The following is an 11833-nucleotide window of genomic DNA, read 5'->3' as shown; positions in this document are numbered from 1 at the left end:
CGGAATGGCAGAGAGAGGAGTACAAACAGTGAAACTCTTGTTAAAAAAGGCAAAAGCCGAGGGGAATGACCTGTATCTGTCATTAATGAATCTGAGGAGTATGTTGGAGGACATTGGAGCGTCACCAGCCCACCTGCTAATGGGTCAACGCATAAGGACAAGACTTCCAGCAACATCGCAAAGATTGAAACCCCACATGGTCACTAAGACAGTGCAGCAGTTAACCAAGGAACCAGAGCACTTCAGCAACTGCAGGTTGGTGACACTGTCAGAATGTGGCAACAGGGTGTGTGGAATCCAGCCCAGGTGACAGGTTTATCTGAACATCCAAGATCTTATGTTGTTCAGATGCCTGATGAACAGACATATAGAAGGAACAGGAAGTTTCTAAGGCAGTCAGGGGACAATCAAAACGTGACACAGCAAAATGAGTGTGAAAAACACAGGGACAATGTGAGATGGACATGCAAAGTAAAAATGTCACTCCCACAGAGTTTCCAAGTTCCCCACCCAAAACAGCGAGTGGACATATTGTTTCCAAGCCCAGAAGGCTTATTGAGGAATAAAATGAACATTATGTTTTGAGTATATGCTTTGACCTAAAAAAAAAAAAAAAAACATGGGAAGAAAAAAGAGAGAAATGTGAGTATGCCAAGAAGCATTTTTTTTCTCTCTTTTTTTTCCCCACTGGTCATGGGCCTTGGGTCGTGTTGTGAGTTACTTTGTTTTTTACACCTGCTGTTAAAAAAAAAGAAAAAGGGGGATGTCATGATATGCGTGAACAGTTGTTTTTTAAGGTGCAGTTCATGTGGAAGCCACAGGAGGGTGGTGTTGTGCGTATAATAAAAAGTGATGTCAAAACCTAAAAGACGGTGTCATGTCTTGTTATGTGAAGGCTGTGTGGCCCCTCGGACCCTCCAGCGGAGGCAGAAGGCTGGTGCGGTTCTCCAGAACCCCCAGCGGGAACAGAAGGCTGGACGGTCCCCTCGGACCCTCCAGCGGAGACGAACAAAGGCTGGTGCGGTTCTCCAGAACCCCCAGCGGGAACAACAGATGAAGGCTGGACGGGCCCCTCGGACCCTCCAGCAGGAACAGGTGGCAGAACAAACGACTGAGGTGAGAACTGAGCAAGTGACTGAGCCGATAGGTGAGCTAATGTTTGAGCTATGGACAGAAGTTTCAGATTTATTGACTGTTGTAAAGATGGTAGTAATGGTGGGTTAGGTGGTAGTTTAGCTGGTAGCTGAGCTAATTCTCCTGAGCCTCCAGAACATGAGAAAAACGGCTGGACGGGCTCACCAGAACCTCCAGCAAGGTCAGAAATGGGTGCACGAGTCTGCTGGGCACTAGCCGCTCCCACCCGAGGAGTAGGTACGGGTGCAGAGGTAGGCTGTGTCCTGGCTAGCCTCACCCTGGGAGCCGGGACAGGCACCGTCAGTGGCTGGGCAGCTGCTGTCCCCACCCGAGGAGCTGGTACGGGTGTAGCGACAGGCAGGGCCTCAGCTGGCCTGGATACCAGAGCAGGGACCAGCTGGACCTCAGCCTCCCTCACCCGAATCACTGAAACAGGTGCAGGGGAATGCTGGGCCCAAGCTGCCCTGGGAGCAGGAACACAACGGGGCGAAGGAGCAGGCTCAGCAAACACAGACTCCTCTACAATGTTTTGTAGCTTCCTACCGCCACCACGTCTAACAGTCTTAACAGTTTTCACAGTCTCAGAATTTACGTGGCCAGGTTTAGAAAAAACAGACTTGGCAAAAGTGGGTTTTAGCTTATTTCCACCACGATGAACAGTCTTAGGACTAAAAATCTCTGAGGAATGTATACTGTCATTAACTAGCTCGTGAGGAGCTAAACCAAAACTGGCCTTCCAATCCAAATCATCATTGAGAAAAGAGATCCCGAAGGTGTCTGAGGTGAGATTATAGTCCATTCTGTTTATTGGCTCAGGAGTGTGGGAAATGTAGTCATTTTGACTCACCACCACAAGTTGCTCAGAATTGTCCATATGACGGCGGCGTGGGCTTTGCTTTCCTCGGGAGGAGCAACGCTGTGGCTCCAGCGAGGAATGCGCTTCTTTTGCGGTTCGGACTCCTTCTGACATTTCTTTGGAGGTGGAGGAACACCAAAGTAATTGCTTAAAGGAGCTTCTTTGACATCTTTAAGAGTTCTAAACAAATGTCTGTCCTCTTCCGGAAAATCTTATGTACACAAACGCGCGTTGCAACTTCTTATCTGTTGTGCGTCTTTCATTTTGACAGCGAATGCGCACCTGCGGACCACTTATGTGCGCCCCTGGTTATTGTAGAGTCTACCTAACACTATAAATGAAATGTGAAGGCGTGGCCAGCAAATGGCGCCACACCTGGTTTTAAACTCCTTGAAGTGTGACTTTGGAGGTGAAGGGTTGGACTTTTGAATGGTCAGTCACACATTTTCATCAACGATGAAGTCCTGAAGTGAAACTCGATCATTACCACTCAGACTTTTTCTACTGTTAGCATCTCTGAATAAAATCAGGTGATCTGTCACTTCCTGGTGGGCAGACTAAACCGACAACAGCCAAACTTCCAAACTTTGGCAAAGCTTTCCTCAGCCCATCATTTACTTTACTTTACTTTACTTGAAGTAATAAAAAAAGAGAAAATATAACAAACAATACAATTATTCAAAACACATGATCATTATGAAAAGGAAAAATAAAGACATGCATCTGTAAACACATCAGCTATGTCCATGTCAGGGCAGCTCAGTCTGCAGTTTGTCTTAAACGACTGCTGAAAACTCATTTTATAGATTAGCTTGAATCTGTTTCCTGTTATTTTTGGCTTTTGTTCCTCTAATGTGTGTGTGTGTAAGTGTGTGTGCAGCAGTGAATGCACCGCTGTGTGGACAGGTACTCTGGTCTTAATGTGGAGTTTTATCAGACTGTGAAACACTTTGTGTTTTAAAACAGAAAATATTTGATCTGAATTTATTTTGAAAATCACCGTCACACAGCTGTCTCGTCGCTTTCACAGATTTTTCTGTGAACAGATGAGCAGCAGAAGTTTTCAGCATTTTACATTCAGATGTTTCATAAACTGTTGGATTGTCTGTCTGGGATTTCATAGCCAGTCATGTGACTGCTGTCCTGCCAATCAGCTTCACTGTATGTGAGACGTCTTATTTTTTAGCATTAAACTTCATGTTGTCTCAGCCTTTATGATGTGTGTTACTGGCATCAAATTCAAAATAAGAGCATAAAAATGAAGCAACTCAAAAGTTGTGACAGGGACAATAAAATATGAATAGACTTTATTGAATAGAGTTTACAATGAAGATGGATGCAGAGCCATTGTAACGGTCTTTTGCATTTGATGTTTGTTAAGCTGTATGTCTGGATTTTGTTCCTTTGCGCCCTCTGGTGGTGAACTGTGTAGGGTACAGCTATGCTGTTTGGGTCTCCACCCAGCCACTTTTTTCTTTTGCTAGCGCACATGGTGTCTGCATGCTGCAGCTCACAGTTAGCTCCACACATGGAGAAAATATCGTTTAAAGAGTGGAAATAATTGAGAAAGAAGATGGAGGATAAGGCCATAAAGGACTATTTAGCACCTCCTGGATGTCAGCTCACTGTAATTAAGGATTTTTGATTGATTGACACTAAGTACAAGAGCGCATTTTGATGTGATGTTTTTGTCTTATTGTTTGTCCGTGAGCAGTTCTCATGGGTTGCCAAGACCAGAATAAACCCTGTTCTATAACTACATCGTGCGTACGTCAATCCTTGAGGGTGCTACAGCCATCACTGTAGTTTACAGAGTCAAACATCAGCAGAGACATTTCTGAGACTTTTACAGAAAAATGTATATTTAATATCATAATAGAGAGCATAAATGCCCCATTCACTGACATATACGGCATATCTACTGTTATATTGCTGGGTGCTCATTTGAAATATGATGTATGAAGTCAAAAAGCTCAGACATCAGACTGCTCTGAACACTCAGGTTCACTTTGTTCTCCGCTTGAACTTTCATATGTAGAGACAGGATATCATGAACATTTAGACACAGAAGGTCCGCTCACCTGCTCACCTGCAAACTTTAGCTTCACCAATCAGAAGAAACAAAGAGGCATAAAACAGCTCATCAGACACTCTGTGATCTGAGCTTAGGATAAAGAAGGATTATTTCCAACTGTCAGTCATGCAAAGCTACGCTGCTACAGTCCAGCAGTCAGAGTACAGAGACGGAAATAAGTTGAATTACACAGCAGATCATCTGAGGAACATCAGCCAATAACGTTCAGACTAAACCGACCCACAGTCTTCCTCCTCACTGTCACCGGCTGTCTCCTCCTCTCTGTGGAAAATCTTCCCATCAGGCTGCGTCCTCCACCTCAGCTTCACCTCCTCTCTGATCCCTTGCTCCACCAGCTTCTCCCTCACCTGAAACACAGTTTTCACACATTAACAGAAGCTCCTCATGAATCAGCCGTTGTTTCCGTAGTGAGCAGAAAACGTTGTTCCTGCTGTTTCTGGGGGAAATGAACTAAATGAACTGGCTGGGGATGAAACTGAAGTTTGGAATTAGGCCTCATTGCCTGTCATTGGTTCACTTCATTAAACGAGCCCCGTATCTCTGCAGCTGTGTGCTGTCACGTGTCCCTGAACCTGCACAGACTCACTGCTCTCTATCATTTCACAGTAGTTATAGCGCTCTGTTCCTTGTATAGGGGCCCGTGTGACCTCTGACCTGCTGCAGGATGGATTCTTGCACTGTGGGGTCGTTCAGGTCTGCAGATCCTGCCCTCAGCTGAACCTTCACTGACCTCGAGGCTGAAGGTTTGACATCTGCAGAGAAAGAAAAAGCCGATGAGCCCAGGAGGACCAGACTGTGCAGAAACACAGAGGACAGACTCACCTCTGGAGCAGAGGAAGGGGCGTTGGCCACCACAGTTATGACTGTGGAAGGAGCCCGTTGATCCGACTATTGTGGCACAGTTTACGCTGTTATCAGGCTGCCCGGGCCCCCACGGCAGGTTGGAGGCTGTGCTCGAGTTTGACCATGTCCAGCCACTTCTGTACAGTCCAATCCAGCTCATAGAAAAGTATTGCATCGTATTAGCGACCTGGCTGTTGTCCTGCGAGTCGGTGATGGTGCTCAGGTCTGTGTACGTCTGTCTGCAGTAAGACTGAGCATCAGACCAGGTCATCAAGATCTGCACCTGGATGTGTTTGTTAGTCGCAGCTGAAACAAACGATCAGACGGATTCAAACCTGCAGCTAAAATGTTCAGTTTGTCAAACCCTGGTACCAAAGTCTGAAACACTCACCGTCATAGCAGACAAAGGGATAACGAGCTGAGCACGGTGAAGTGAACCATGATCCATATCCAGTTATTATCACACACTCATCAGTCCCTGGCTGTCCCAGGAACCAGAAATTTAACCAGGATGACTGAACTGGACCAGTTTGAGACCATTTCCAGCCGCTCTTGAACAGTCCAATCCACGCCTCTGTGCTCCCCGCCCTTTTCTGGGCTTCCTGGATGAGAGCTGAGCTGTTAACGATGGCGAGGTCGATGTACTCATCTCTGCAGTATTGCTGAGCATCGTTCCAGGACTTCTGCAGGTCAACCAGGTGGAGCTGTCTGACTAACTGATCAGACTGAAGATGGCAGACCATCACGTAACCTGAGAGGACACGAGTCAGTCAGCGCGGTCACAGACTCACCTCAGCTCGATTTTACTCGTCAGGAGAATTTACAGACATTTGAACAATGTTGTGGTCTGTTAATATATATGTCCTTCAAAGGATGTGTAACTCGTGTAGTGGTTAAAATGTGTTTTACAATGCCTGTGGACACCTACACACTGGTTTCCTGCTCCAGGGCAAAACTCTCACATCAGGTTAAAAAGCTGCTTTAACAGTGTTAAGTTTGTTTTTCACTCTGGCCTTATTGCACATGTATTTGGATGATTTTTCCTCCTCAGTGTGCAGAATGAAGGAAAACAACGTGTTAGTGGTCGAGGCTGAACAACACGTGCAAAAAGCAGTCAGGATCTTTTTCAGCGAGCTGACGGGTTTGCAGCGTTTCAGGCTTTCAGTCAGATTTCTACACAGAAAATAAAATCAAGACGTGTTTTTCTCAGCAGTGCACACAAACAGAGCCACGTTCATGCACTCTCTCTTCCCTCCTTACATGACAAAGATCTTTGGAGATTGTACGAGTGTTTCTGTGACTGCTTGAAGCTCGTTTACAGACACCTTTAAAATAATCCCTATGGAGCAGTTCAGTTTGTGCTTTCTTTGATTTTCTGACATCAAAAGTTTTATTCAAACTATAAATGAGGCGACTGAGATGAGTTTACTGACCTGAGAGCAGCAGCAGGATCAGTCCACACCTCTTCATGACTGAGAGCTGAAAAACTGTGAAGACGTCCTCATGAATCTCATCTGCAGCTGCTCTGTCATTATTAATCATAACACTTAAAGCAGCATCAACACAGAGGCAGATGTGTCTGTCACTCACTCCATTTCTATCCTAATCTAATCATTCAAACAAAACTATCAAACATATTAAACATTTGAAACGTTCAACTTTAAAAAATGCTGTCTTCATTCAATTATCATCATTTTGTTTATTACAATACCAGATAATGAATGTGTGAGATTATCAAATACACCAAATCAAACATATGCATAACATACCCGACACGATGAGACGTCTGTTCAGCTGTGACACAGTCAGAACTCTTCATCTGATATAAATGTCATCCTCGCTCCTCCTCCCACGTCTATCAGAGACTTTGTAAAAGTGGTTTTAGAAAGCAGCCCAGTGTTCATTACAGTGCATTTGATTAAAGATGCTCAGAGTCATTTAACTGAAGATGACTTATTCAAAGCTATTACAGATGCAAACAGACTGACGTCTGGCAGAACGGGCTGTGAACTGGAGCTAAACGAGGTCACAGGCGTCGAACCATGAAACTAGGACTGAGGTTAAACGCAGTAAACGGGCCGTTCGGTTTCAGGCTTCAGTCTCTGTGAGTGGAAGAACATGCTTCTCCTCCTGACTGGAGGTCAGCCTGTCTGCTGCATCATCAGCAAAGATGGACGCACTTGGAAATGTTTGTGTCTTCATTTGAATCCAAGGCCGAGGTTTGCGGGTTTGCTTGCTGTGCATGTGTTTGCATGGATACAGCGCTGATTCTCTGCCCGACCACTTCAGTCTTATTTGAATAATGTTGTCATTATTATAATTGGGACAAAAGAGCGTTCAAGCTCGACTCCTCCAAACAAATCAGTGATGATGAAGACACAACCTGACACATTTCACATGTCAGTTCCAATCATAGAGAACAAATAGATTTTATTTTGTTCCTTGTTTGTTTGGCTTCAGCCTGTTTTTTAATGATATTACAGTTTTAGTGCATCTCCTCTAAAAGGGAAAAACTTGCTTTGAGAGTCTCACACAGCACCACTTCCAAAGATGGAGGCTCAGTCAAATACAAATAAAATGCACTGATTTTAAAGTATTAAAAAGACTTCATGAAACAACGTATCAAAGTCTAAAACTGTGTTTGGTAGCACTGATGGATCTTCTGCTGGAGAAAAGAATCCAGCTTTTGTTTTTGACCAGAGTTGCAACCAGAGACATGGACGCAGGAAGTTTAGCTTGAAGAAGAGGAAGAAAATGAATGAATGGCTGGATGTACAGATGGATGGAAACACAGTAAACACAGTTCTGTTCACAGGAACAGGCCCACTCAGGGACACAGGTAAGTGCTTCTTCTGGAGCTCAGTGCGAGGCAGATGTCAGAGAGCTGATTATCACCACTGATGCAAGAAGGATCTGGGAGAGAGTGTCGGCTGGAGGTGGTCCCTGTGTACAGAGGTGGGAAGAGCTGACAGAAGACAGGTGTGTCAGCTGAAGTGAAGGAAACCAGCAGACCAGCAGGTGGAGCCAAAGGTGAATCTGGCCAACAGGAGAGAGAGGAAGAGAAAGGAGAAGTCAGACCTGCCCTGGATTATCATAGAGGTGCAGTTTGAGCACCGTGGGTCATTTTAGTCATCAGCCACAGGCTAAGCTGCTGGTTTACTGACACTGAACAAAGATCTGGTTTCCAGGAATTACTGAGTTTGATCCTTTATTTCTACAAGTCACGCTCAGTCAGTTTAAACGAGCTAATAAGCTGCAGTGGTAGCATATCAGACTTAGAATCAGAATACTTTATTAATACCAGAGGAAATAATGTGGTCACAGTTGCTCCAATAAAATCAATAAATTCAGTAAAAAGGGACTAGATGTTACAGTCCCTGATAATGCATTGCTTTAGATGGAGAGACCCTTGAGGGATGGCTATTATGAGGAAAGGCAGCCCAGATACTTTGCCAGCAGCACACATCATTGTGTGTCTCAACTTTCTGTGTTTTACCCAGGCTAATCTGCCATTTTCCTTCCTTGGTTAGGTTTAGGGATTAGAGATCAATCTAGATTATCATTTTAAAATGTGGAACACATCGTCAGTAGTGGACCTTGGATTCATCAGGTGTTTCGGCCATTATCACTAGACACCCTCATCCAAGGAGGCCCTGCCAGGGTTGATCAGGCCCTGGAGTGTGTCACTGGTTTATGTTAACTTGTTATTTCTCTTCTTCTTTCTTCTGTTTAATTTCCTACAGTTTATTTTCTGTCTATTCACTGCAACTGAAAAATAATACTTACCTCTTTAGCATTTATGGAGCCTAACTTCTTCAAAGGGATAGAAAAGGTGATAGAGAGAAGTAAGACAAAAGAGACAAGATAGGAGAGAGCAGAGATGAGAGCCGGAAGGGGGGGCGCCTGATCTGGCTTCCTCCCCGCCGGATACGGCTGTACGCTCTACCTCCCCACTGCCTCCCAGAAAAGGGAAGAAGAGCAGAGGGAAGAAGAGCGGAATATTTGTTTTCTCTCGCGGTTAGCTGACTGCCTTAGCTGCCAAAGTGATGTCAGTCCTTTTTAGCCATAGCCAGTGACTGGTCCTCTCAGCAGTGTTAGCTAGTTCTCTTATAGCCTGCCGTTGCGCCTGTCCTCTGATCCCAATCTCTCTAAGCAGTTTTGCTGTTGGACTGGCAACAAAGCCCCTGCACCCCACTTACACCAGGCGCATCTTGATCTTCCAGCCTCTGTCCTCTGCCTCAGCTGCCAAGTTGGCATACCGCAGCTTCTTACGCTCAAACACTTCCTCAGTTGCTTCCTCCCATGGTACCGTCAGCTCAATGACGTATGCAAGTTTTTGGGAGTTAGACCAAAGGACGAGGTCTGGTCGCAGAGTTGTTGTTATGATCTCTGTGGGAAAAATTAGCCTCTGATCCAAGTCCACCTGCATCTGCCAATCCCTGGCGGCCTTCAGCGGGCACAGGTCTGGGGTTGAGGGGCTCGTCCTCGGCTTGTCTCCTTCCCGGACAAATGTTGATGAAAACTGACGCTCCTCTTGGTTCATGAAAGGTTGAGTGTTGATGGATTTTCTTTTGCACTCAACTTTCTCGGCTAGACACCTGAGGACCTGGTTGTGTCTCCATGTGTATCTGCCCTGAGTAAGGCTAGTCCCACAACCAACCAAGATGTGCTTGAGTGTGGCTGAGACTGTACACAGGGGGGAGGGTGGGTTCTTTCCAAACCACAGCTGCAGATTTATTGGGGAAGGTAGCACATCGTATGTCGCTCGGATGATGAAAATTAGTCTATTAGACTCCATGCTCCAGATTTCACTCCATGACAGTTTCCTCTTTTCCACACTTCCACACTTCCAGCGACCTTGTTTGGCCAGCGCTACGGCTCTCGCATGTCTGACTGTTTCCTCCTGTCGACGCACCTCCTCCACCACCATTTTTCGACGTTCGGTTACAGATGCCTGTTGCCACCGAGGTGTTACTGCTCCAAGACCAAATCCTCCTCTGCCCTGTTGGACGTGACCCACCACGTCACAATGCCAAAGAGCGGATTTCACCTGTAGCACAGATGTGGCCGGGGTCCACTTCCTCCCCGTTGCTAGGGTGGGAGCAGTGCCTCTCACTATGGGGTCCCGGGAGTCCGTGAGTGACATCTCAAGCCTCACTTTTGCACATTTAAACTCCTCAACCAGGCTAGGGATAGGCAATGACAGTATCCGGTCACTGTAGAGTCCAACGCTGTTGAGGCATTTGGGAAGTCCGAGCCACTTCTTAACGTAGGAGCTCACTAGCCTCTCTAGTCGATTGGCATGATTGAGTGAGACCTCGTACATTGTCAACAGCCACAGTAGTCTGGGTAATAACCCAAACTGGAAGCACCAGAGCTTCAGTTTCCCTGGGAGTGCAGTGTTGTTAATCCACTTGAGGTCATCAGCCAAGTTCTGCCTTAGTTGTTCTAGTTCCCACGTATCATTGAGGTCTGCATTATACCACCATCCCAGGCTCTTTATGGGCTTCTCTAAGACTGTTGGAATTGGTTCTCCATTGATATAGAATTGCTCGGCTGTCAGTTTTCCTTTTACAATGGAGATGCTCCATTCTTGCCCATTCTGTGTTTTCCTGGAGCTTCTGTAGCAATCGCCTCGTACATGGTTTTGTTGTTGTAAAATAAATAAATATAAAATATAATATGCTACAAAGTTACAAAATATAACAAAGTAGCTTTAATTCTAAATATCACAAAATGTAATATACATAGATAAATTAAGGCGCCTCTCAAAAGATTTGGCATGAAAGGAAGGGAAGTAACACAGAGAGTCCACCTTAACTTTATTCAGTGTAGTGTGTCGGTGCTCTTGATGCAGGGGTGTCATGGCTGTGTGCAGGCAGGCAGGGAAATGGACCCAAGATGCAGGACTCATGGAGGCAAGGGTGAACTTAAAATAAACAGCTTTATTGCCAGTTGCTGATTGTACAGGACGCTAACTAAACTGGAAAAACATAAACTAACGGACAGGCAAACAGGTTAATGGAACACACAACGAAGTTTGATGGTACGACGCGACAACGAGCAGGGGAAGACGCAGACACTAAATACAAGAGGTGAACAGGACTAAGAGGAAACAGCTGGGAGACACGGTGGATGCTGATTACACTGACGAGACAGGGGCCGTTTATCAATGCCCAAGTACGCGAGTACGTACTGGCGTGCTCGGTGAGTACGTACTCGCCGAGAACGCACGGGAGTACGTACCCGCCGAGAACGCGAGCACGGACTCGTGGGCTGTTTCTCAATTCTCAAGTACCCGAGCACGGACTCGTGATTTCTACAGTCGGAACACCAGCGTACGCGATGATGTCACAGGTCCGGAGTTTTTACTGCCGTCCCCTCTTAATTTAACTGTGAGTAACATGTTATAAAGCTTAACTTTAATCACAGCCAAACCGGTTTACTCAGGAACAAATAAAACACTGAAATGAACCAAACATTAACATTTAGAAGTGATCTAAGTGACTTATATATCATTTTTAACCTCAGTAGTGAAACCTCTATTAATAAAAGTAGTGTGCATGTACATACGTGTACATACCTTAATAAAAACAAGCAGGTGAGATGTTAGAACGCTTTTATTTCTATTCTAGTGGACACTCAATACTATAGACAGCTGCTGGGGTTTCTTTACCCTGAGTAGTGAGAAGTCCGCGAGCGGGGGTGGGGGCGAGGCGATGTGCCGGGAGTCCGCTGTAGAGTTTTGGACGAAATGCATTCTGGGATATATAGCTGTCCCAAGTCTACACCGATGCATGCTCGATAAAATGGGCGGATCGAGAACACATCCGGGACTTTTTCGCGTTCTCGGCTTGATGCGTACTTCGAATTGGAACAGTACTTGGTCTCCGACTGATGACGTA

General features: G+C 45.6%; 1 protein-coding gene across 1 annotated transcript; it reads right to left on the bottom strand.

Annotated features, from left to right (window-relative positions):
• Positions 1-3836: 3836 nt before the first annotated feature.
• Positions 3837-6813, bottom strand: LOC120442747 (macrophage mannose receptor 1-like). The gene is made up of 6 exons (XM_039619899.1): positions 6698-6813; positions 6362-6453; positions 5320-5679; positions 4908-5234; positions 4740-4837; positions 3837-4432 (listed from the first exon to the last, which is right to left on the bottom strand). The coding sequence occupies exons 1-6, from the start codon at positions 6745-6747 to the stop codon at positions 4295-4297; spliced, it is 1065 nt and encodes a 354-aa protein (XP_039475833.1). The 5' UTR covers positions 6748-6813; the 3' UTR covers positions 3837-4294.
• Between the last annotated feature and the right edge of the window lie 5020 nt (positions 6814-11833).

Source organism: Oreochromis aureus, linkage group 11 (genome assembly GCF_013358895.1).
Source record: "Oreochromis aureus strain Israel breed Guangdong linkage group 11, ZZ_aureus, whole genome shotgun sequence".
Lineage (NCBI taxonomy): Eukaryota > Metazoa > Chordata > Actinopteri > Cichliformes > Cichlidae > Oreochromis > Oreochromis aureus.
The sequence above is the reverse complement of the archived record's forward strand: the minus strand, read 5'-3'. Positions and strand labels throughout refer to the sequence as shown.